This window comes from Alligator mississippiensis, chromosome 2 (assembly GCF_030867095.1).
Source record: "Alligator mississippiensis isolate rAllMis1 chromosome 2, rAllMis1, whole genome shotgun sequence".
Classification (NCBI taxonomy): domain Eukaryota; kingdom Metazoa; phylum Chordata; order Crocodylia; family Alligatoridae; genus Alligator; species Alligator mississippiensis.
In genome coordinates, this window is record NC_081825.1 from 227,532,633 (window position 1) to 227,556,878 (window position 24,246).

At 47.1% G+C, this 24,246-nt stretch overlaps 2 protein-coding genes across 7 annotated transcripts in view; both read right to left on the reverse strand.

The window, feature by feature from the left end:
• Positions 1-10,535, reverse strand: part of CKAP5 (cytoskeleton associated protein 5) — an 81,721-nt gene extending 71,186 nt beyond the window's left edge. For 3 of the 4 annotated variants that reach the window (XM_014602225.3, XM_059722824.1, XM_059722826.1), the window contains exon 1: positions 10,439-10,535. The gene's annotated coding sequence lies outside the window, so the exon portion shown is untranslated. Of the gene's footprint in view, positions 1-6,540; positions 6,631-10,438 lie in introns of those variants that run through there. The other variant, XM_059722825.1, reaches the window with a different exon arrangement.
• Positions 10,536-13,957: 3,422 nt separating this feature from the next.
• Positions 13,958-24,246, reverse strand: part of LRP4 (LDL receptor related protein 4) — a 111,759-nt gene continuing 101,470 nt past the window's right edge. For all 3 annotated transcript variants that reach the window (XM_019476693.2, XM_019476692.2, XM_019476696.2), the window contains 4 exons: positions 24,010-24,077; positions 23,260-23,347; positions 21,202-21,343; positions 13,958-18,744 (listed from right to left, as the gene is read on the reverse strand). In XM_019476693.2, the coding sequence (XP_019332238.1) occupies positions 18,409-18,744; positions 21,202-21,343; positions 23,260-23,347; positions 24,010-24,077 (634 nt within the window). In that variant the 3' untranslated portion in view covers positions 13,958-18,408. The remainder of the gene's footprint in view (positions 18,745-21,201; positions 21,344-23,259; positions 23,348-24,009; positions 24,078-24,246) is intronic.

Genomic DNA, 24,246 nt, shown 5'->3' on the forward strand with positions numbered 1-24,246 from the left:
CAAAGGCAACCTTCCAGAAACAAAAGAAGGCCTTGTCCACACTACGTTTAGTGCAGACAGAATTAGGTCTGCCAGCAGAGTTGGTCAAAGGTGCAAAGAGGCACGATACTGGACCTTAAAAAAACAAACAAACAAACAAAAAAAAACAAGCCCTCAAAAACCTACTTTGCCAGCAAAATATCCTAGCCTGTTTTGCTCAGGAGAGAATAAACTATAAGATGTATCCATGCTAGGGGCATGTTACCAGTATTCTTGTCCTGGTATACTATCTGCAAAGTGCAGCAAGTGTGGACATAGTCCAAGTGCAAACAGATGCAATGTGGTCTTCCTAAATCTGCAGACAGCTCCACGTGTCTGCTGTTCATAAGTAGTTTTGCAAAGCAGCAGCAGAGAAAAAGTAACAATGTTATGGTACCTATTTAGAATTCTTAGGGGCAATGGAGAAACCCAGACTTATTTCATGTTGCTGAGTTAGTTTTAAGGAGCTGCAGATACAAGAGCCAGAGATTCAGAAGAAAACCTAAAAGAAACAGACGTTCATTAAGAAGAAATTACTGTTACCTATAAGCAATGATCCAGAAGTACTGCAAGCAGTTAAACAGTTGGATTATTCAAGACAAACCCCCATCTATGTCCATTTTATTCAGGAAGAGAAGACAGCAACATGAGCTTGCTACTTTTCCAGTAAAAGCATTTTTGTTTATTCCAAAAATCTGCCAATGCCAAACAAAGGCTTGTTACAAGACAGTGGATGAAACTACAGTTCCAATATTGTTTCTTGCATTAGGGTGAGAAAAGCAATAGGAAGAGGTAAAGTTATATCTGCTGAAAGTTCCACTTTGCCCAGCACAAATCTGACACTTACTCAGGCTGATGCTTTTATCTTTGAACACAAACACTAGTTCAGTATTACATTATCTAAACCAAGGGCAGGTAAAACACAGCCTGCAGGCAGCATCCAGCCCACCAGGCAATTTCATTCAGCCCCTAGGCAGGCACCCACCAATTAATTGCATCTGGTCTGGTCAGCAGCTGCCCCGCTGCACTCCTCATGGGGCTGAGCCCCGCCCTCTCCCACTTCAGCCAAGTCCCAGGACCCCCTTGTGAGCCACAGGGAACTCCAGGCCTGGCCCTACTCCCTGCTGCTATATGCAAATCCCGGGACTTGGCCAGATCCATGCATTGCTTGGGGAGGGGTGGTCTGCCTGCCACGGATGCCCTGAAGACCTGCAGCCTGCTACTGCTGTTGCCAGCAGTGAGGGCTATGCGCCATGGAGGGCTCCCAAATGCCTCCCCAACACACGCACCTTCCTCCGACACATAATATACAAAAGTAAACTTTGAGCTATCATGCAACTGCCTCTATATATACACTATGCAAATGCACAGAAATCAAGACCCAATAGTTTTTCAAATAAAATTAAAATGCTATAGTAACTGTTTGATTTTTAGTATATGATTTGGATTTGTTCTGGTTCAGATGGCAAGCCCCTCCTCCCTCCCCCCCCCAAACAAAGAGCAGGGGTGAGGGGTGGGACTTCCACTTCCAAGATACTGACCAGAGGGTGGGGCACCTGTCAAGGGACAAGGTTACACTTGCAGCCCTGGACAGCTCACTAAAACTTGTTAAGTAGTCCTCCAGCCAAAATAACTAACCACCTCTGATCTAAACTATAACCCTATGGCTTTGTGTGCATCCTATATCCTAAATAAGAGCAACCACAAAAAGCAGCAATTTTTAGGTGTTTATCATACAGATCACATCTTGATAAAATAATCATCTCCTGGGCATCTTCTGCCTCATTCTTCATTTAGGTCTGTGTGTCACCTTCCTTCCTATTTTCAGTCATATAACATGTGGCAGTTATAGCATAAAAAACTGTGTTCCTATGCTATTTCATATAGCATCTGGAAATTATAAGAAACACCCAACATCCTATAAGCAAGCAGCTGTAATGGATAACCAGCAAAAAGTCTCTGAAAAAGCTAGAGATTTGCCATCCCAAAGATCACTTCTCAAGAAATCTGCAAGGCAGTTAATAAATCTAAGTGTCCAACATGTTACACAGTTTGTATGTTACCTCTTATCGAGCAAAGCAATTTAAGATGATTGTTTTCACTTTCATTTGAGGCATACTTTAAGTCCCTCTAATGGATTCTGTATACTTTTCTTTGAATACTAGTGGGAAGAGTGTTATGGCCATGTTTTGCAAAGCACTGTTCTAATTTTACCGTTTGAGAGCTTCTTACCAAAGGCATATAAATGCCACCCCTTACTTTCTAACATCTAAATAGCAAGTAACCTCTGTAGACAACAATGCAAGCTATATTAAGACTGCTCTATTACTAATGGATTCACAACACTGCAGTGTTTGACTTTTGGAGCTCCTCCTACAAGTGAAACTGTTAACTAGGATGAAAAAAAAATTCAAATAAGGAGCATATTTTGGTTCTTTCAATGTCAATTATTAAAAATTTGGTACTAGCCCAGGATTGAAAGCCCCAGGGACTCCTGAACCAAAGCATGCTTGAGAACATTTTGTTATTATCTCGATCAATAAAAGAATTAAAAAAAAAAATCAAACCCCTAACAATCCTTGGTAGGACAAGCTCCTATGACACTGAGCAATTAAAATATGAAGAACACCAAAGAAGGGGGTGGGGGCAAGTTTCTTCAAACCTCACAGTGATTATAGAGGCAAGAGGGCTGAGAAAACTAAAAGCTGTGGCCTTCAAGCTTCACTGGTCTATGGTAACCTACTTGAACATGTTTTGCCAACAACATCACAGCATACTCTCCCTGTGACCCCAGTTTAACTTTTTAATTTCCTGTGGCCACAAAAACCATTAGAGAGACTTGCAGGCTACGTGCTGCTCAAAGGAAAGGGTTCAACACCATGAGATGCAAGAGTCAGTAAATTAGTAAATGGGAAGTCTCAGGGAAACACACAGCAAGGTGGACAAATTAACCAAAGACACCAAGTCATTATGGGGAAAAGCAACCCTTAAGTGAAAGTCTGAAGTAACCCTGAAATGCTACAAACTGGTTGCTAATTAACTATTTCAGTTTCACTAAGATTAAAAAAAAGCAGCACTACGGTTTACTTCTATTCAGAGTCCAAAAGTGTAGAACAGTTTGTAAGTGATGTCTTGTCATCCTTAATGAAAGTGTTGTCATCTGGTCAAATGTGTGGCAATACTGAAATGGCAGACACTTAGTTGAGATACTCTGAAGTATAGCACTTATTTCAACAAAATTAGTGTAATTTCAGCTTCCAGACCTGCATCCTATAACAACTGCAAATAATAATACAATTGTTTTGTCTTAATCAAGAGTGGACACAAGGAAATTGTTATCTGCTGCAACTCTTTCTATCTCCATCACTTCTGTATCTGAGCATTATCATTCCACATGGTATAAGCATAGGCAGCAGAAGGAGGGGGGGGCTAATGGGGCTTAGCCCCTCACTAAACATGGGCAGCAGTAGGGCTACAAGGCAGGTCTGGCCACAGGCTTCTAGTGGCTGCAGCAGGGGTGGGGAAGGAGTGGGGCTGGGGCAGGCACTGCACAGCTGGCAGGGCTATGGACTGAGCCACGAGCAGCTTGGCTCCTGCTGCTATGTACCTGGGAGGGATGGGGGGGCGTGCACTCCAGATCTGCACAGGGCAAGGTGGGCTGCTGCTTGCTGCAGGCTGGGGCTGCACTGGGCTCTGCCTAGCAGAGGAAGGGAGGTGGGGCCAGGGGCCGGGCAACAGCAGCCCTGGGACTGGGGTGGGGGGCTGCAGCCACCCCAAAATTCGCTCCCAACACCACTGCTTGCCCTGAACACAGCCCAGCCCAAGCTACCTGCCAGGCAGCCCTCAACCCAAGCGCAGATCTGGGGTACATGGAGTGACGGGAGCCACCACCCCCTCCCCGCGCATGTGCATACACTCAGCCACCCAAAATATTTTTTTAAACTCTCCACCTATGGGTATAAGTCCACTGTTCCAGTGCTATTCCTATAAAGCCAGGAGTTCTCACACCATGGGCTACGACCCCTTGGGGGGTCATGAGCAACTTAAAAGGAGGTCGCAAGCTTCCCAGGGGGTACATGGAGTGGTGGCAGCTACTGCCGTGTGGGAGCTCCCCATCCCCCACCACCGCCATCCAGCACTCGGGGTCACGGTATCACAAAGTTTGAGAACCCCTGCTATAAGCTAAAGCAAACTTTTTTAGAAGACCCTAAATTCTGAAAAAATTAATAAGGCATTCCCAAGAAGATTATTTCTAAAACCTAAGGAATAAAGGCCACCTTAGTTTCTCCTATAGCACAGTTTTCTTCATTTGGTCTGAATTATAACCACAACAAGGGTTAGCTGATATTATAATTGCCAGTTCAGGTTGTTGTTCTTTTCCGTATACAGTTTTCCTGACGGAAAGAACTGAATACACTTGTTTCATAGCAATTTTGAATCACATTTGAGATCAGGCTCTATGTACACAGTTCTACTTCAAAAAAGAATACGAGTTTAGCAAAATAAAATTAGGACATATTAACACATTCTAGTAGGGCTTTCTCGACCACAACTTTTCAAGATATCATCAAGCAGAAGGACAGTTATCTATTGAACTTTCTAATTTTTTTCTTTTTTAAGTATGACCCTCATACATTCCTATAAACTTTTTTGCATGTTGCAGACCACTCCAATTAAAAAACTGATGTCCAATCAGCAACTAGGCTGGCTCTAGTAGGTTTTATACTACTAAAAAAAGAAACTGCGATCTGATTTCCAATCATGAACTTTTGATGCCTGCAAGAGAACTAATGAGGAGTCAGAAGAATGTTCACCAAGTTACTCAGCAACAACATTCTTGAATGATTACTGATATAAAGCTTGTTAGGGCTTTATTCTCCAGAGATTCTTCTCTCAAAATATTGAGCCAAGCAATAGAAATAGGGTGGTTGTTGATTTTTCAAGGAGAGAGAGGAGTCACTTATGGGATCTGCACACACTAAAAGAATTTCTCAACCTGTGGGTCACGACCCAAAAATGGGTTGCAAGAATATATGAAAGGGTTGCAAACAAATTTTAAAAATAGATCAACAAACTTTAAAAATGGATTCTTCTTTAAAGAAAGAGAAAGACGGAGGAAGCCGTGGTTTTTCCCTTGCAGGCTGTTGGGAGTTCCAGCCTGCAAGGGGCTGCTAGGGGGCTCTCCATGCCCCCCACACTGGGGGACTGGGGCCTGGAGGCAGCAGGTCAGGAGTGAAAAGGCATTGGGTCAGGACTAGCCAACAGTGTTTACAAATAGGTCCTGGTACAAAAAGGGTGAGAACCACTGTGTTAAAAGGGTGCCTGTACTGAAGGAATTCCTACCCAGAAGGATGCTGGGTACCTCTGCCATAGATCCTCAATAGAAGAAAGGGGCTACTAAAACAAGCCAAAGCATCCTCAAAGGAAAATGGGGAAAAAAAAAAATGCACTCCCAACAAGATGGCTCTCTAAAATGTGACTGGAAAAACAACATCTTTTTTTTTCCCAACCTCCAAGCAAGCAAGCTGTACACCAACACTAAATTAATCAGGTTCAGACTCCAATATTCAGCAAGTCACTTGTTATACACCTGTCTTCATGGGAATTCACCAAAATCTTGAGCTCAATAAATTAGGCCAATGACAACACAGCCAGCTACTTTCTCTGGCAGATTTCAATACAGGCTCTTTGATGTGGTTTGGCAAGCACATTTACAAAATGGAAAAGAGGTTGTATGCAGCAAACTGACCATCCCACACAGCAAAGAGCAAAAGAGAACCTGAATCCAGAGGCTAAAACCCACAAAAGGCCAACATGGACAGAACCTGGCCCATGGTCTGAGGAGGACAACGAGGGCGGCAGCTACTGGTAGGATAGTGTTTATTCACCATACCCCTCCCACAAAGATGGGATGTTTGCAAAGCTAAGGTACAAGGCAAGCTAAAATTGTTCTACAGAAAGGACTGAATCCTCCTCAGCAGCAGTCTGGATGTCACACACATTTGAATGACCCCCCCCCCCCCAACCATCACAAGCTGCCTCCTACTAGATAACCTCCCCCTCCAACGGCATGCATGCAGCTCTCCTTTCCCACCCCCAACCCACTCCCGTCGGGCCTTCTGAAAAGGCAGCCCTCAGTGTCCTTGCTCCGTTCATCAGCCTGCGGCTCATGCTCTACCCACAACCCCTGCCTAAAGCTCAGGCCCTAGACGCCCCCCCGGCGATGCCCAGTAGGGCCCCACCTCCCCCGAAGGCCGCAGCTCGCGGACATTTTGCAGCGAGCAAGCAGAGCCGAGCCGAGCGGAGCAGAGGGGCGCCGCAGGCCCAAGGAGCTCGGCCCGGCCGGGGGCTGCAGCTCAGTTCGAGCCCCCCCCCGGCCAGCCGGCCGGCTGCAGCCGAGTAGGCCGCCCGCCCCGCATTGTTTATCCCCGCAGCCTCCCCTGCCCCGAGGGCCCCGACAGCGCAGCCGCCACCCCCGATCGGGGCCTGCGTGGCCCAGGGCGCAGCAAGCCGGGCACTCACCCACCGACAGCCGCGGCGCGGCGCGGCCCCGCTTAGCAGCAGCAGCAGGCGGGGAGCTGCATTTCTGAGCCCGGCTAGGAAGGAGGCGCCTCCTCCGGGGCGGGGCGCGGAGCGCTGCAGCCGGCGCCGCCTGCCCCCGCCTCCCGCCATACCTGGGAGTGAAGGGAGGAGAAGAGGAGCCGCTGCATGTGCCAGACAAAGGCGATCGGGCCCCCTTCCTCCCGGCATTTCACCGCCCCGCGCCCTTGCCCAAACTCCAGCCCCTCCCTGCCACCCCAACGAGCCGGCGTCGCCCCCGCGGAGCCTTGGCTACTGCCTTCCTCGAGAGCTGCACAGCCGCGCCTGGCTCCCTCTCGTGGGAGAGGGCGTGGGCCGCCCCAAGCCACCGGCCCGTCCCGCCTTGACAAGGCACAGACTCCTCCACGTTGCTGGCGGTGAAGCCACTCCCTGGACCAGCAACAACCAACACCATGCTGCATGGGGGGTGCTGTCTGGGAGGAGGAATTCATGCATCAGAGCCTCAAACTTCAATACTCCACAGGGTTTTAGCCGGAGCCCCCACCCAAAAACATATAGCTAAAAGCCACGAGCAAGTTTTTCAACATTTGTGTACAATGGTGACAGATGGGTCATTCCCCTCCCCCCACCCCAAGTTGCGTGGCATGCAGTATCCAAGGCCATTTAATGAGATTTAGAATTACAGCTTGGCACTGGGGAGGGATCAGGGGTGGCAGTGAAGGGCTGAAGTGATAAGATCTTAGGCTAGGGGTGTAAACCTGTAGCCTGAAAAACAGAGTAGGTTCCAAGAAACACTTGAAGGTGTAACCGGTCACTGTCAATGCCACTTCCTTTGTTGTTTGAGATCAAGGCACCCATTCTAGAATGAAGGCTGCACCCAAGCCTGGTACAATGGAAGTATCCATACTTTATGCCAGACTGTGCCCCTCCAGCCTTCTGCTCAGATAGCCTGAAGAAAGGGGTTTGGCTCTGGGCACCAGCACAAACTCTGCTCAGGGCCCAGATTTCTGAAGAGCACAACAGCTGCCTCTACTGAATGTTTGGAAGTTGCTGTAACTAAGCTACTTAAGTAATTGTTTCTATGCCACCTTGCTTCAAAGCATAGATGCCCAGCCTCAAGTGATCTGCAATAACTCAGCTCCAGTCTCCTTAGGTTGGACAGATGCCCAAAACAACAGCCTTGTCCACATGGTACAGCCAAGGTTTAATTTAGTTGTAAATCTACCAGGTTTTCCTGCAGCACGTTTTAGACTGCTTCTCCCCACCTCAAAGAGTCACAGGGGAGGCTCACACTTGGCTGTTCTATACTGTAAGGCACCTGCAACAGTTAAGTTGATGCCAGAACGAAAACAACAAGGCTATTATGGACTGAGATCATCCATTCAGTTCCTTCCCAACTTTGCACAACATCCATAAACCAAGTCATAGTACATCAGTGGTCTGAATGTATGGAACATTAGAGGTTTTTTAAGACAAGAATACAGGAAATTCAGAATAAAAAAAATAACCAAGTTATCCTGAACCTATAACAAAGTCAAAGGGAAGGGGGAAGAAGGGGTGAAGGAACCAGATGCATATTGTAACTTTCTGTACAAGAGTTTCTTTTTTGGCAGCATCATAACTTTGAGTGCCTTAATGTTACTCATATATATGGATATGCTGCTTGGGATCTCTCTAGTTGCTCACCATGGAAGCTTACAAGTTAGACTGTTAACAAACTGGAGAGAATTATAATTATTCTCCCTCAGATATTCAAATCCCAGTTTTTTCCCCCTCTGTTCTTTGTAAAGGGCCCAAATTCCAGATGTTGCTCAGCAAAATTGGGGTTCATGCTTTTATTTGACAGCTTTTAGGTCAAGGGTCATTAGACATGCAACTAGCATCTTTTCATATATGTAAAGTTTAGGTGGTTAGATCATAACAGAAGGAGAGCAAATGTTAGCATGGAAATGCCTTAAATCACAATCCAGAAGAGAAACATGCACGTAAAAAAAGAAAGAATTATGTTTTACAATGCATGTATTTGGTTCCAATACATCAAGAAATATAGGACACCTTACATCTCTAGAGGAATGTTTAAGATAATTTGGCCAGTTTCACCAGTTTTCCACCCTTCAGTAACAATCTAGGTCTTTTAATTGCATGCAGATCTTACTCACACATACACACACACCCTCTAGTTTTCTGAGCTTCCTGAAAATTATTCACTATGTTTTTTAACTCCAAGCTTAGTTGCCTCTGTTGAGAGCCATGTTAGAAGCACAGGTTACTATCCTGGCTAGTATTTAGCTCAGTATGCTTTGATGTAACAATTGCTTTTTTTCAGAACAAAAGTTGCAGGTCAAGGAAAATACATGGAAGTTTTCAAAACAGAAGTTTCCTTATCCTTGCAGCATAGGAGACCAGAACAAGGCCAAACTTGGGAAAGAGACGCACAGAATTAGGTCAACTTCTGACAAGCTCAGCTGATCTAGCATTGGATGCTGAGAAGTCAATACCTACACAGACAGTGCTTATTCACTTGACTGCCATCTTCTTGGTCTCATCACTTGTATTTCATGAGTATATGACAAACACACCTCTACCCATATTAAGTTTGGTAATCTTTTTTTAGGTTTAAGCATTGGCCAGAGGTTACCTGCCAGCATATCTTTCTAAATACGCATCTTTGAGGGCCCATGGGCTGCAGAGACAGACTCTGTGTAAACTCAAAGTTCATATGGTATCACCCTGCTGACAGCACAGCAAAACCCTCTCACTACAGACAGTCCAACAACAAAACAAACAGCTCTATTCCTTCTGCAAATGAGAATTGGAAGAGTTATGCAACATACAGGACCAACAATCTCAGATTGCAGCAAGGGAAGCTGAGGTTAGATATGAGGAGAAACTGTCTCACTAGGTGGGTAGTAGAGCACTGGAACCGGCTACCCAGAAAGGCTATGGAATCTCCATCCTTAGAGGTTTTTAAGACCCAAGGAGTCAGAACTGGCTGGGATGATTATCACTGGGGACGGTGCTGCTTTGCGCAAGGCTGAAAACCACTAGATAAGTGGCTTTCAGCCTTTTTCATTTTGCAGACTCCTAAAGAAGTTGGAGCGGAGGTGCAGCCCCCTCTGAATTGTAAGTGTGGGTATTTGCGTATTTTTCATGGATCACAATCATCTTTCACACACCCCTTAGACACAGTCTGCAGACCCCCAGAGATCCACGGACCACAGATTGAAAGCCACTGCACAAGGCTAGACTGCCTCCTCGGTCCCTTCCCACTCCCGTTTTCTCGGATTCTCTATGCAGCCCTGAAATTTAGTGCCCATGACGACAGCTGCCTCTTAGCCAAAGAAACAGAGAACCACCGCCAGGCAGCTGGAATCAAACTGCTCCAGCGGGCGCTTGCACAGGGGCTGAAGAAACCTTGTGGCTCCAAGGCAGACGAGGCGGGCCCCGGACAGCCAGCAGCCCGGCTGAACGCCTCGTGGATCCCTACTCCTCGCACGTAGGCTGCGGCCAAGGAGCAGCCGCAGGCAAGCGGCAGGATGCGGCTGCCCAGAAGCCCGACGGCCCCGCGTCCCACCGGAGACTAAGACACGCGCTACGCAGAAGCGGCCGTCACCGAGCCGCAAGGCCCTGGCCCGGTTAGAGCGGCCCGGCCAACCCCGGGGCACCCACGGGCAGCGACATCGAGGCTCTGCGCCGTCCGTGACCCTACCCCTGCCGCTACCCGCCGCCGGCGCCCGGCGAGGGGGGAGGGGCCGCGCGCGGCGGCCGGCACCTGGGAAACCCCAGGGGTCGCCCCGCCTCGCTCGGGCCCCGGCAGGCGGGAGGGGAGGGGAGGGGCTGGGCTGGGCTGGCCAGGGCAGGAGCGGGTAGCGGCGCTCACCTAGGCCCGGCTTGGTCGAGCGCGGGCAGCCGGGAGCCTTCTCAGCAACAGGGTTTGAAATCACTACCCCGCCCGCACCTCGCAGTGTCCTGAGCGTTCATTGGCCGCCGCCGGCCCCGCCCCCACCGCCTCATTGGGTGGTTTGAACGCGGCTTGTGCCACGCACGGAGCTGTGCTCTTAAAGGGGCAGCTGCAGGAGGCCTCAGGCTCGAGACAGTAGAGGATGTTAGGCCCGGCCTAGCTGAGCCTAGGGTGCGGGCCTGCAACTTGCCAGCCTCCAGGGAGAGTGGCATGGCCAGAACCAGCCCTTGCCTCAGAGGGGCACTGGGCTGCCTTAGGCCCCTGCCACATGTTACTCATGTCACACAATGGTGAATCATACAGTAAGTATAGGCCAGCCGTGCTTGCAAAGGGATGATCACTTCATGAGCATACACAACCAGCTCCAAAGTTAGTGCTTGAAAACATGCAGTAATTTTATACCTGGGTTCTATCCAGCTTTAGTTTGAGTGACAGGGGCCCTCTTAGATGAACTAGATGGGAGTATGTGCACACAAGGTTTAGTGGGTAGCGATACATCTAGATATAAGCATAGGCAGATCTAGGATTTTGAAAGGGAGGGTACAGACTGAAGGGCATCAGCACATAAAATACAACACATTTTTCTCTAGATAAAAATAGGAAGGTTCCTTTACAAGATAGGGGGCCAGAACTGGATTATTCAGTTTAGGATTGAAGTAAAACCAAATATAACTTCATTGGAATGAGTTAAAAAAACAATCTGCAGGGCTATGAATTGGCTGCTGTGGGAATGAAGCTCCTAACACACAGCAGAGTTGCAAAACAAAGGCTAGATTGATGGGAGGAACATCACAACCATTAAAAGGAAGAGGGTCATTGACAACTGGAATAAAGAGTTGAGAAGGAATCAGGTGTATTAGAATGAAACAGAAAGTCAAGTAGCTACCTCAGCACTGTCTGACTAGATTTGCTGCTACTGCCAGGCAGTTGATTTAAAGTGGTGGAGCAGGATTGGTGGGTGGATGCAAGTGCACTAGTGCACCTCTCCCTGATCCACCCCTGGATATATGATGCACAGAGAAAGTACAAGCTTTCTGAGCTTCTGCTCACTTCATCAGATGCTGGGAAAGGATATGCTGAAAGCAGAGTATCTGATGACCTGAGCTCCAGCCCAGGAAATATTGTGTTCACAGTCTGTCTTGGTCAGATCTACCCTGACTTCACCCTGGTTGAGACTCGCCCATGTAAACCACTCTTACAAGTCTTATGCAAGTACAGCTGCCAGCAGTTTGCTGACTTGCTCAATTTGGGTGGTGTGAAATTTGCCAGGTGCTCCCAGTGGCCTGCGGGCTTGGTAGACAGGGAGGAGGAGGACTCCTTCAAAGTATTAAAATGAATCAGTCACATGAGGAAGACTCACCTGCCAGAGATGGAACTTTTATACCAACTTCATCAAGACACTGGACCTAAAAAATGATTCCATAACTTTGGTGCAGGTGCAAATAAAAGCAAAAATCTGGTCTTTTGAATTCACTTTCTTACCAGAATGTGACTTGGTTTTGCTGATTGTGCCAGGATTAAGACTTCTGTATTTACTTTCCAGGGCTGAGATATCAGGGACAAGTTTTCTATAAATTTTACATGGCAGAATCAACAGATTTAGATGTTTACTCTGCACTTGTGGTATCCAAGCATTTAAAGCATTGGTTTTCTACCTTTTTATAGACTCCTAGCTTTTGTGAATTGAGCAACACTCTATTGCAAAAACTAATTTATTACAGTGCTAACCTCACTGCAGAGAGGCTGGTCATTGGGAGGTGGGCAGCAACCAGGTAGAGAATAGACTGAGCCCACACTGATCTCCTTACATCCCCCACCCCAGGGTACCCTAACAGCTTGTTTGAGAATCCCTGATTGAAAGCATAGTACGAATCTTGTCTAGAATTAGAAGTCTAGAAAACTACTCATTTAAAAAAACTGTATTAAACACAAAAATCTAGAATGTATTTAGAGTAGGATTTTAACCATTATGTGTATCCTGCTTAATCTTAATTTCTCCAGTAAATGTACATGGCCAAATTTCACTCTGGCAGCGATGCTTTCACTAAAGCTAAACAGTGGTGAATTTAGGTTCTGCTACAGGCATCAACAGGTGTATTGTAGTAGTGTATCATTTAGTAATTAGGACTGCTAAATACTATAAAACGGCATGCTACGCAGGAGGACAAGCTAGCATTATGTGAGCTTTTCATATTATGGTTTCTTATTGTTCAAAGACAATATAATATTTGGTTAGTTTACAGTTAAATTCCATTTGTTTGGTACTAGCAGCACAGAAATGTACACACAAGAAAAGAGAACTCAGCTCTTCCTGCTGATGTAGTTGAATATGCATTAGGTGTGATATGTACTTATGCAGCTCTAGAATCTCCCCAGTAAAACAACAGAACATATGTACACACCTAAAAAGCCTTACTGGTGTAGGCTGGAACTAATTTGGTGTAGAAAATCTGTCATGCAGGCACAACACAGGTGTCCTTTTCACCCTGCTCACTTTCAACAGCTGAAGGGATTAAGGGAAAAGTAATCTCAGGGCAGAGTCTAAAGTGAAGGACTTCAGTCACAAACATAGATGCTCTTGGAAAATTACAATTATGGGAAAATGGGGTTAGATTTTAAGACAGGTTGTTAACTATCATCATGAAAAGAAACGGCAGTATGTTTCAATTATTCAGCACTGCCTTTCTCCCCCCAGTATATTCAAAAGTCAATGTTTATAGTGAGGAACCAGCTGTCAGAACATCTTGCTTCTATTCTCTGCATGGCTTACTTCATAAACAGAGAGAAATTACTTCCTGCAGGGATAGTGGTAACATCCTCCACTTCCACAGCAGAACTGATGCAAAGTTCATTAACCTCTGTAAAGAGATTTTAGACCTTCATAAGGAAGAATCTAGAAAGAGTCACTGGTAGCAGCAATCCTGCCTTGTATTTGCAGTGCCATGATTAAGCATTTCATCCATTACCCATCTTATTTTGCCCAATTTAAAAGATTCATTAGTAGTTATTTAGAGATATTTAAAAGTGCCAGAAAAACAATGGACAAAGAACTCAGGAAAGGAATATAGCTTCTGCTCCTTTTCATCCCCGCTCTGATCTCCTCAGGACTACCCCTTTCCATTAGGAAAAGGCAGGGTTTACACCAATTTCGTCACCATGGCCTGCAGAATTAAGCTACTCTTGCTTTTACTGCCATGCTAACCTAGTAGTGAAGGGAGAAGGCAGTGAGTTTGCTGCATTTAAAGCTGTACTTGGATCTTTTTTGACACTGGGCCCCAGTTCAAGCTTCAACTGGTGGAAGTAAGTCATGTTATAGTCAGTTTGATGGTCAGCAGATTCCACCCATCCAAAATGCTTATTAAGCATGCAAACAAGGACCAAGGCTGTTCCTTCAAAGAATGTGGGTAGTATACATGACTCACAACCCAACACCAGGCAGAGTGATTAAGAAAAGCTAAATTTATATTAAATTATCATCAACCCCTAAAATACTGAACATAGTGGTTAAATAACTCCAGAAAGTCCAATGTCTCCAGTGAGTAACGTTAAAACCATTACACAGGAATGCAGGGGAATCACTGCCGTTAGCTCAGGACAAACAGGAGAGAGGTCTGCTTTTTACACAGTAAATCAGTGCTGAAGAGATCATCCCCCAGCTGTGGCCTTTCTACATTCCATACAACAAAAGTGCAATGAGGGCCTTCTCCTCCCCAGCACAGGGAAGTGTGATGTACCCCCAGCAGCATCTCACAAGGGCTGTTTGCCCACATCAGGGAATAACACTTTTGCTCATCTCACTAGTGGAACAGAGGCTGCAGTACATTTCATGCCCCATCTCCCCAGTGTAGCAGTCCCACAATCTCTACAGGAGTTGGAAGGGAAGGGAGAACATACTTGAATGGTCTTGGGGCTGGAATGTGCAAGGTGCCTTCCACAGAGGACAAATGGATATGTCAGGTGGAGTTTAAGCACTGCTAGCTGCTGGAAAGAGTTTTCCTGGGGTATAGATACCAGGAAGGGCAATTGCTCTGGGTTCCCCTTTGTTCAAAAACTGTTTAATACCTCCCCTACAGGACATGCTTCTCTGTGTTATAGCAACTGCCTCCACACAACAGCTCCTACATGCAGGGGGCCTGCCTCTACAAAAATCTAATCTATGTCCCTGGGCCTTCCCCTTTCATTCTGTACTGGTAACTCAAGCAGTTTTTCTTTACACAGGTTCACTGATGGCATGTCTATGCAGCACAATGCTGCGCAGTGTAGAAATACCCAACCTGGCTCTACATGAAGTAACATGGTGTAGACAGTCATAGCCACTGAAACATTTCCAAGTGAAATATATCTGATAATACTTCAAAAAGGAAATGTTTCAGCCAATGGGCATATGCATACCGTTGCGCTGCTCTGACTGGGGCATTTCAATACTGCAGCCTCCTCTAGTGGCAACCAAGAGGTGCTAGCTAGACAGGCTGCAGCACCCTTTGTCTCTGCTCTCAGTTCACTCCTCTTCCCTCTCCCCTCACACAGAGAGAAAAAGGAGGGGGAAGACAAGTAGAGAGGGGTAAGGGGGAGGGGTCCTAAATCCTCCCTCTCCTCTCCCCCTCTGAGTAGAAAGGTCCAGGAGATTGGGGGTGGAGGACTAGATTCTAGTAATGGCCCCTGTGGTCTGGTAGGGAGTGCAGGGTTTAAGCCCAACTCTGACTCCAGCCCCAGGCAAGCCCTCATGCGCTCACAGCAGGCACACACAACTGAAAAGAGAAATATTCCAAAATAGTATTTCACCTAAAGAGGTATTATTTTGGAAGGTTTCAGCCACATTTAGGACATTGTAAAAGGCTTATATGCTGTTTAGGGGCCCTTTGAAATATTTTAAAGGCACAGCGCTGTGCATTGTAGAAATACCCAACCTGGCTCTACATGAAGTAACAGGGGGTGTCATAAGCACCAAAATGTTTCCAAGTCAAATGTACCTGGCTGGGACATTTCAATACTGTAGCCTCCTCTAGCAGCAGCCAAGAGGTGCTAGACAGGCTGCAGCAAGATCCAGCAACTGAAATATTTCAATTGTTAAGTGCATCCATATTCTCAGGTACTGAAACCAGCATAGCTGTATTAGAATGGTGCTCTATTCAGTCTGAGTCCTACTAGTTCAGAGCTATCTCAGGTATTGCTGTACAACACTTCATTGTGCCATGTAGACATACCTTTGAGTCTTCAGTGAGAGGACTGGGTACATATATCCAATCCTTCCCTCAGTGCCTGGAGTTTTAATATGCAGTGCAGAGTAACACAGCAACACAGCCTGTCAGAACAGTAGGAATGTGCCCCAGAATGTCCGAGTCTTCTTCCACACACTCATACCCACTCCTGCTGCTGCTACTGCAGCCACCTTCTCTAGCTCCTGCACATAGGCTCCCCCACAACTGGACTCTTCCCCTCCTGCACCTGAACTCTTTGATCTTCCAGAAGTAGCCTAGACAGCCTAAGTCTATGTCAGTGAGCTGTGTACTGCTTTGGTTCCTGCTGCTCTGCCTCTTACTCCACATTGAGTCCAGGCCTCTATCCAGCAGGGCCTCAGCAGCTGATACTACACAAAGCACAAGTGGCACCTGGAACAACAATTTCCAGCCTGGAGCCAAATAATTAGATTTAAATTAAAATTCAATTAAAAATAATTTCTCCCTCTGGGAGCAGGAAAAAGTTACACATTAACTTAAGGAAATTCCAAAGTCTTAACTCTAAGCCCACTTCCCACAGGACTGTGCACTAGCTATACCTGGAATCTCAGCCTTGGCTTGGGTAGTGTAAGTTGAAACCTTCTCCTAGCTGCAGAACCATCCCTCGATTTACCTACTATTGCCCATCAGCTGGTAATGGTCACATTTTCCAGTGGACAGAGCTTCTGCAAAGTGAGCATGGGCTAGAACAGGGACTGACTTTGTTCACTAGCTGGAAAAATACTGCTTGGAATATACAACCCATCCAAATCCCCACTCTACATAGCTCCCCCGCATCCTCCTCATGTCATGCATGAGATGTGACAGAAGTCCCAAGTAGGGATCCTTCACAGGTGTTTCAAGAATCTCCTTCCTTGGATGGTTTTGCTTCCAAACAACTGGCCTGGGATTTAATGTTCTACCTTCAGTAACAACATCCATAAATGTGAAGGAAAGGAAGGGACTAACCTCCATTTCGGGAGTTTTTTTCTCCCTCTTTGTTCTCTATATAGGGTTACAGAGTGGTGGGTCAAGGGACAATGGTTCCAGAGCAGGTCAAAGCTCCAAATTACCAGGGATGCTTTCTGGAAGCTCAAAAAATGGCATTGATGGTTTTCCATCCCTTGCCTTCCTTGACCCCTCCCCAAAACTGAGACTAATTCAAAGGTGGTTTGTCTGTGGGTTTCCATAAAGCCTTACTTCCATACAGGTGCTTATTACTCATACCATGTCTGGCATATCATACAGAGTGTAAGGCCAAACACCAGCTCCCCTGCAGCTATGAAGGATCTGGCAGGAAAGCAATCATGCACTGTGTTGATGGGAGCCTAACACAGGGAAAAGGCTTTACAGAGCCCAGAATTCAACTGGGCCCTCCCACAGCTGATAGGAAGAACACAGTTCCCCCTGCAGAGGTTTGTTTGCTACTAACTTACAAATGCAGGTCAACTTGATAAACCAGTATTTTACAATGGTGCCTATAGCTCCATGACCCCAGGTCAAATTGGCTCAGTTTTAGTAAGAGAGTTAGTTTTCCTATGTGTCAGTACTGTAGGCCCCTAGTGCATCAGTCTGGGAATGTCCCATTTCCTACATCACCAGTTAGAAAAGATTGTAGAGGCTGAAACAGGACCTCAGCCACACCTAGGCAGCCCACTGGCCATCCAGAGGTATAAGTGACTAGTCTTCTTTCTGGAACCTGGCAACTGTTTTTGCTGATAATGCAGGAAGAGGAAAATAAGCTAGTTCTTTCTCCCCAGCTCTGAGATGAACTTTCCTTATCTCTACAGGGCTAGTGAAAGAACAATTAAATCTCTGTCCACATATGTGGTAGCCGACTCCAGTATGCATGGGCAGCAGTTGTGAAGGTGCTATGTGCATGGAGTAATTTTCCAGAGTAGAACCACAGTGGACAGGTGCCTGTGGTGAGGTGAACAGGAGCAGCATCCATTGCCAGCAACAGTCCCAGTGCTCCAGTCCCAGGATTCATCACACCTCCAAATTAACATAAAAACAACTGCAGAAGTCCATAATTTCATTTCTGCTGATTGGGCCAGGATTGAGACTTCTGTATTCAGAAGACGATAGTGACACTCTAATCGTGTGCAACATGGCAGCTGTGACTGCTCTCTTTATCTCCATATAAATCACCTTTCACTACATCCTTCAGCCATGAAGCCCACCCTCCACTTGACATAACCCATTAATCAAGGAAGAGCGAGCATAGCACAACACTCAACTGGTGCTGCTCACACCTGACTAAGGGGCAATAATATACATGAAGTCTGATCAGGAGCTAGCAGTAGAGTAGCTCTGCTCTCTTAGGAGCTGGACAGTGCAGGACTCTCAGGTTGCCACAGGGAACAGAATCTGAGCCAGACATAGCCCAGAGAGTCACTGCAGAAGTTAACATGGCAGCTTTCAGGAAAAAGGAACATATAAATAAACCACAAACAGTGAGAATGAGCCAAAAAGGTCTCAGGGTCCATCCCCCCCAGCCACAAGAACACAGTCTGGCCCAGGCTTCTTGCCAAATGGTAACTGCAGTCTCTAGGCTCCGTGAAACTGGGAGGCTAGCCTCTGGGCTCCTCCTGCATGGCAGGCAGAGTCCTGTCTCATTCATGCAGAGCAGAGGCTGGAGAGGGTATGAGCATCCTGAAGGTAGAATGTGCTTTAGACCTCGCTCTCTGTGGAGGGCTTGCGTTGGTGTTTCCAGCCTGTGTCTGGGAGTGAGCCGCGCCGCTCAGGAGTGGCTGCTGCAGTGTTGACACTGCTGCACTCAGACTGCTCCTCCTGTAGCAACTGCTCAGTTTCGGTATCATCCAGTGAGCCAGAACTGGCCTGGATAGAAACCGTGTCTGTCTTCATGCAGACATGGTCCCGGAGAATTCCTCCCCGGGAGCTCCGTATCTGCTTGAGGTCGTCCCACTCAGAATCGTCACTGGACAGGAGGCACATACCTTCCACGATCTTGATTTTCTCCTTGGTGTAGCTGTGATCAGGACTAGCCTGTGGAAAGGGAGACCACAGAATGAAAGATGCCTGCAGAGAACTGGTTACCCCTTGCCAAAGAACAAAACAGGCTGCAATGAAGGCAGGCAGCAAAGCAAGCAAAAGGGCTGAACTTCAATGCAAAGGGTAACTGGCTCTTGCAATGAAGGCACTAGTAGAGTCCACTCTACACTTCCCCTCACCATACTCTGCCCAACAGACCCTTACCCTCCTCAGAGGAGTTCCTATCTCAAACTTCAGGCTCCTTCAATCTGAGGACAGACAATGGGAAAAAGGTGGTTCTTATGATTCAATTGCATAATGCAAGCAATGCCATTTTGGGGCCAATAAAAATCTTATACTGGAGCCCAGACAGGACAGAAAAACAAAGGGAAGCAGAAGCAGCTGGAGAGAGAGACTGAATGGCAGGGACTCAGGTATGATTTTACAGTGAGACACTTCTCCAAAAAGGCTGATGCACATACAAATGCCTTACATCCCAGAGCAGTCATATACTGACATCTGAGTTGCTCTTTCTATTCCTCACAAGACTGGCCATCTAAGATACTGTGTTTGGGTCTGAGTTCCACAGTATTTGTGAAATACTGGAAGAACCCTGCAACGAATCAACAGAAATGACCAGAGGCAAATAGGGATCATGAGCAGAGACTGGAGTAAAATTGATCTAACTTATCTCAGTGATAACTAAGTGGGCATAGGAACATTCGATAGACAAAACTCCAGAGAGAGAATTATGAGGGACATATGCAGGTAGATCTAGGAGCAATGGGACAGAAATGAAAAACAGGAAATAATTATGTTCTCAGAGAAATTATCCTAACAGCAAGTTTTACAAGGCTGAATCTGAGCAGATAGGAGGGGAAATCTACAACATGAGACATTTAAAATGAAACCACTAATGGTTTGTCCTCTCTTTAATTGTCCTTTGGTGGGAAAGGGACTGAAGGATCTAACAGGCCTTGTCTGTGAAAATCATAAACACTCCCAGAGAAAGCTATTTTCTTTAAACATCATACACAGCAGACCCTGAGCCATGACAAGGGATCTCTGCTTCCCCGGCACCGGAAGGCAGGCTAAGCTTGTTTAAGGAGATGAACAAAGGACAGTGAGAAAAGCCAGCCAAACAGCAATTAGTACAGGACAGTGTTAGAACCACTCAGTAGTGCAGGAGTGAAAGATATGGGAGATGCACACCAAGCAGTGATACCTGGCACAAGGATGCAGGCAGAAATCAGAAGAGGGAAGATGAGAAGGTATCAAAGGAATGGGAAAACTTCTGAGGAGGAAACCAAGAAGAGAAACTAAGTGCTATAAGATATCAAGCTAAACCCTCTCCCTGTTGCACACAGACCCATATGGTTTCCTAACAATACCCTAGTCATCAGAAGCATCAGTTGTTCTCCCCACCCTATCCACTCCATATGGTGCATAGTTAAAAACTGTGTCCACCTTTCCTGCCCTCTTTTTGCTGCCTGGCTCCCCAGTGTCCAAAACAGCACTTGAGGTAGAAGCCACCAGGAAAGCATGGGTCCAGCAGAAGCTTCCCTTTGGGCTCCAATACCTTAGATATCAGTAGTTGCTGCTACTGCTGCAGCAAAAAAAGATAAGACACCATAGGAGTGGTAAAGAAGACAGGAGCCTAATAGAGGTCTGTGCTAGGGCTGTGAGAAGCTTCGGTCCCTGGTTCGATTCAGAAAGATTCAGCTATTCGGACATAGACACAGCTTTAAATGATTTTTCTATGTACCTTTAGGTAGCAGGTGGCTCATGAATGCTGCAGTGCTGGGACACATAGAGTGTCCTAAGGGAATGTGGTGGGGGCTCTCCAGCGTGCTCCACAGAAGACCTGGAAGAGGACCAGAAGCACTTCCAATCCACTTCTGGGTCTGCTGGGCCCACCAGCGCGCTTCCCAGCAGACCTGGAAGTGGACCGGAAGTACTTCCGGTCCACTTCTGGGTTCACCGCCAAGCACGTGGAGGGCCTCCTCACACTCCTGTGGGACGTTCCATGTGCCCCAGCACTGCAGCATTCACAAGCCGCACTGGTACCTCAAGGTACGTAGAAAAAACTTTTAAAGCTGTGCCTACGTCCAAATCTCTGATTCTCTGAATCGGCATTGAATCTTCAGATTTGGATTTAGCTGAATCGAATCAACAAATCGAATCACTGTTCCTGATTTAGGCCAAATCTGAATCTGAATCAAATAGGGCCCACTTTGCACACCCCTAGTCTGTGCCACTGGGGAAGCAAGGGATAGTGCTTGTTAACCCACGTGAGTCTCACTGAGTAGTCGACTGAATGATGCCCTAACCTCTCCCATGCAAACGTTGGAGAAAGAAGTGTAGAAGGCACCTGCCAAAAACCAAGCCAAAGTCACTTCCACTATCTCCTCAGTTTTGCAGGATTATAACAGCTTGAGCTGGGACCCCAAGGCCCCAAACAGCAGCTCTTACCTCTTTCTTATAGCACAGTTGGTTGTACATTGCTGGCTTAGGAATAGGTTCGATCTTCACTTCTTGGGTAGATGTCCGGTATGAGGGATTACTGTAGGTCAGGTTCCCCAAGCCAGGGTCTGTGAACTTGGATTTATTGTGCCTGTAGGAAGAAAACCATCATAAGGAAGGCAAGATTCTATTGCCAAAATGAAAGATTCCATAAGAAAAGCCACAACCCAATGTGTGACGGGGACAAACTCCCAGGCCCGTTCTCAGTATCAGCCCACCACCTTTCTATGGGCAAACCGCCCATCTCATTCGCCTGCCATGTTTTGTTGTTAATTGATCCTGATGTTAAATAGGCGGGAGGCTGCTCTTTGAACACCCTGATGTACAAGGGCGATAAGTACACGCTCCAAACTCCTCTTAACGTGTCCCATGCCTCGCAGATGACATATCGTTTGTTCTATCTCCAGCTTAAGGTCAGGCCAAACTCAGGATGTAGTTTGGCCCCTTACACACTGCCCTGTTCTGGGCCACATTCACACCACCCCTCTCTCACCAGGGCCTCTTTCACTCCACCCCTCTCTCACAGGGGCCTCTAGCATACTGCCCATCCCTGGGCCACACACACCCTGCCCTGCTCCCTTAAGCAACCCTGGAGGGCCATTAAGCTTGACTGTTCATTCCTCGAGTGGCCCTAGCTCAGCCTCTTGGATCTCTCCCATGACCTTCATCTGAACGGTTGCCGGTCAGTTCACCAACTGTGGGCTGCCTCTGCTCCTAACCCCTCACCGGACCATGCCGCCCCTTCCTTGGGCCAACACTGCACCCCTACTCTGGGGCCCCAGGGTAAACACCCCTCTCAGGCTCAGATGCTTCCCTCTAAGCGTACCTGGCCTCAACTCCACCTTCTCATTAGGGCCTGGGGTCTTACACCCCTGCAGGCTCAGGCGCTCCTCTCTGAGCATGTCTGGCCCCCACTCCTGGGTCTTACACCCATATGGGCTCAGGTGCCTCTTGGTAGGCATACCTGGCCCCACTGCTCTCACCAGTAACCTACCAGATAATGGGGGCTAGGGTTATTGAGTCACCTTTCTGCTTATTGAGGCACCACCTTTCACTGGGGAGGTTAGCAGTCCCGGCACTTGAATGGCACTGCCCCACCACAGGCAGTCCCACCAGGCCTCCCTGCCCCAGCCAGGTGCAGTTTTAGGTCATGCCCAGGACCATGGGGCCTCCTCCTTCCCCGTAGCTCAAGCCCTTATCTCCAAGGTGTTCCTGGAGCAGTATCTCAGCTGGGTGACGTTACTCCCTCGCTGGCTGGCAGCAAACTGCCCCCTCAGACCCGAGAGCTGGGCTCTAAAATTACCGCCCTAATCAACCACCTGCCAGCTGCCTATTCCAGCCCTTAAAGTGATGGAGCACTGAAGCTGCTCCATCATACAATGAATAAAAGGCTCCAGTGGTCTCCTATTTCCTCACTCAGGCCAGAGAAAGGCCTTTTTCATCAGGTCCCTACAACTGCCCTACAGCCATCATACATTAACACAGCATGATAGAGTTCTAATGACTACCACCAGACTAAAATTAGTGAGGGCAGAATAGGATGCATGGCTTTATAGGGACAATGACTGGCAAAAGGAAAACAGTCCCTCAGGGTGAAGCCCATGGAAGAAGTAGGCAGAAAGCATTTGGAACTCACAGATTTACCAGATAACCTCCATAGCTAGGGTGGCACAAATTTAAACACATTCTTGGACATCACATTCAGACTCTCTGTATAAAACAGAGACAAGGATCTGAGGGAGAAAGGTGTATACACATAAGGGTTTACACTTTTTTTGAGTTCCCATAGGGAGAAGGAGAGCTTTCAAGCCCCATAACAGCTTGATCTGCTTTCCAAGTAATGCAAGAGTTTTTTATATAAAATAAAATAGTCATAATAGAAAGCAGCCAACACAGCTTCCAACACAGATTGCAGGGAGTGTAGCCCTAGATGACCTTTGCTGAAAGTCTCTTTCAACCATGTGACTCCATCCACCAAGATCAAAGCTAAAGGGAGTGGAGAGGTACCTGTATATAATCAAAGCAGCGATAAGCAGCAGAATGAACAGGACACTCAGGAGGCCTCCAATAACATAACTGACATGCAATCCTTCTCCTGAAAGAGAAAAGCAATGACTAGTTAAGGGCCCTTCTGTACCACCAGACTATGTTCACCCTGGTATACCCACTCTGCATGTGAGCATGCAGAGTGGGTATCAGCAAGTCACATCTAGGAGGAGAGGAGGCTTTGGTTGGTGCAACATGAGCCCTCTGGTGCATTCTGGGGGCTGCAGGGGTGGAAAGGATGGACTCAAGGAATCAGGTGCATGGAGGAGACCTTGGAAGAGGGGGTGATGGTTTAGCTTGATGATAGGGATGAGTTAACCTTCTACCATTAGCCCTCCCATAACCTGGTAGTTACTTTGAGGGAAATAAGCTTCCCTTTTCAAAAAGTCTAGACTAAAAGAGTGAAGAAGGAAAAGGCAGGCTTGCTGAAGCTAAGCCTATCCCAGCTGAGTGGACAAAGGTGGGGGGCAGGGGAGAACAGAGAGAAGGGGCTCTCTGGCATCATGTAATGACTATCCACTGTCTTCTGGCCACCTGGAGCAGACACTGTTTGGTACTGGTGAATGATAGAAGGCTGATTTTCATTCTCTGTCTTACTTGGAATGAATTTGAGGAAGACTTCATTTGAGTCAGAAGCACTGTGGAGTGAAAGGCACTGGCTTGACCTGGAAGAAGGGCCAAACTAGAGATGGAGAAAGAAGAGGAACTTGCCTGTGGTTGCCAGCACTGCCTCATTTTCCCGGGCACACAAGTTTTGGCCAGCATCTTTGTCAGAACAGCTGGAAGGAACAAAGACAAACAGCCCATTAGTGCCAACCCTCAGGGCAAGGAGGGTGTGCTATATATATAATATATAAATACATAACTCCAGCCACAAGTGTAGGAAAGAGTGCTGCCAAACTGGCAGGCACAGAATATACTGTAAACCAAGTAAAAATTATACATGCA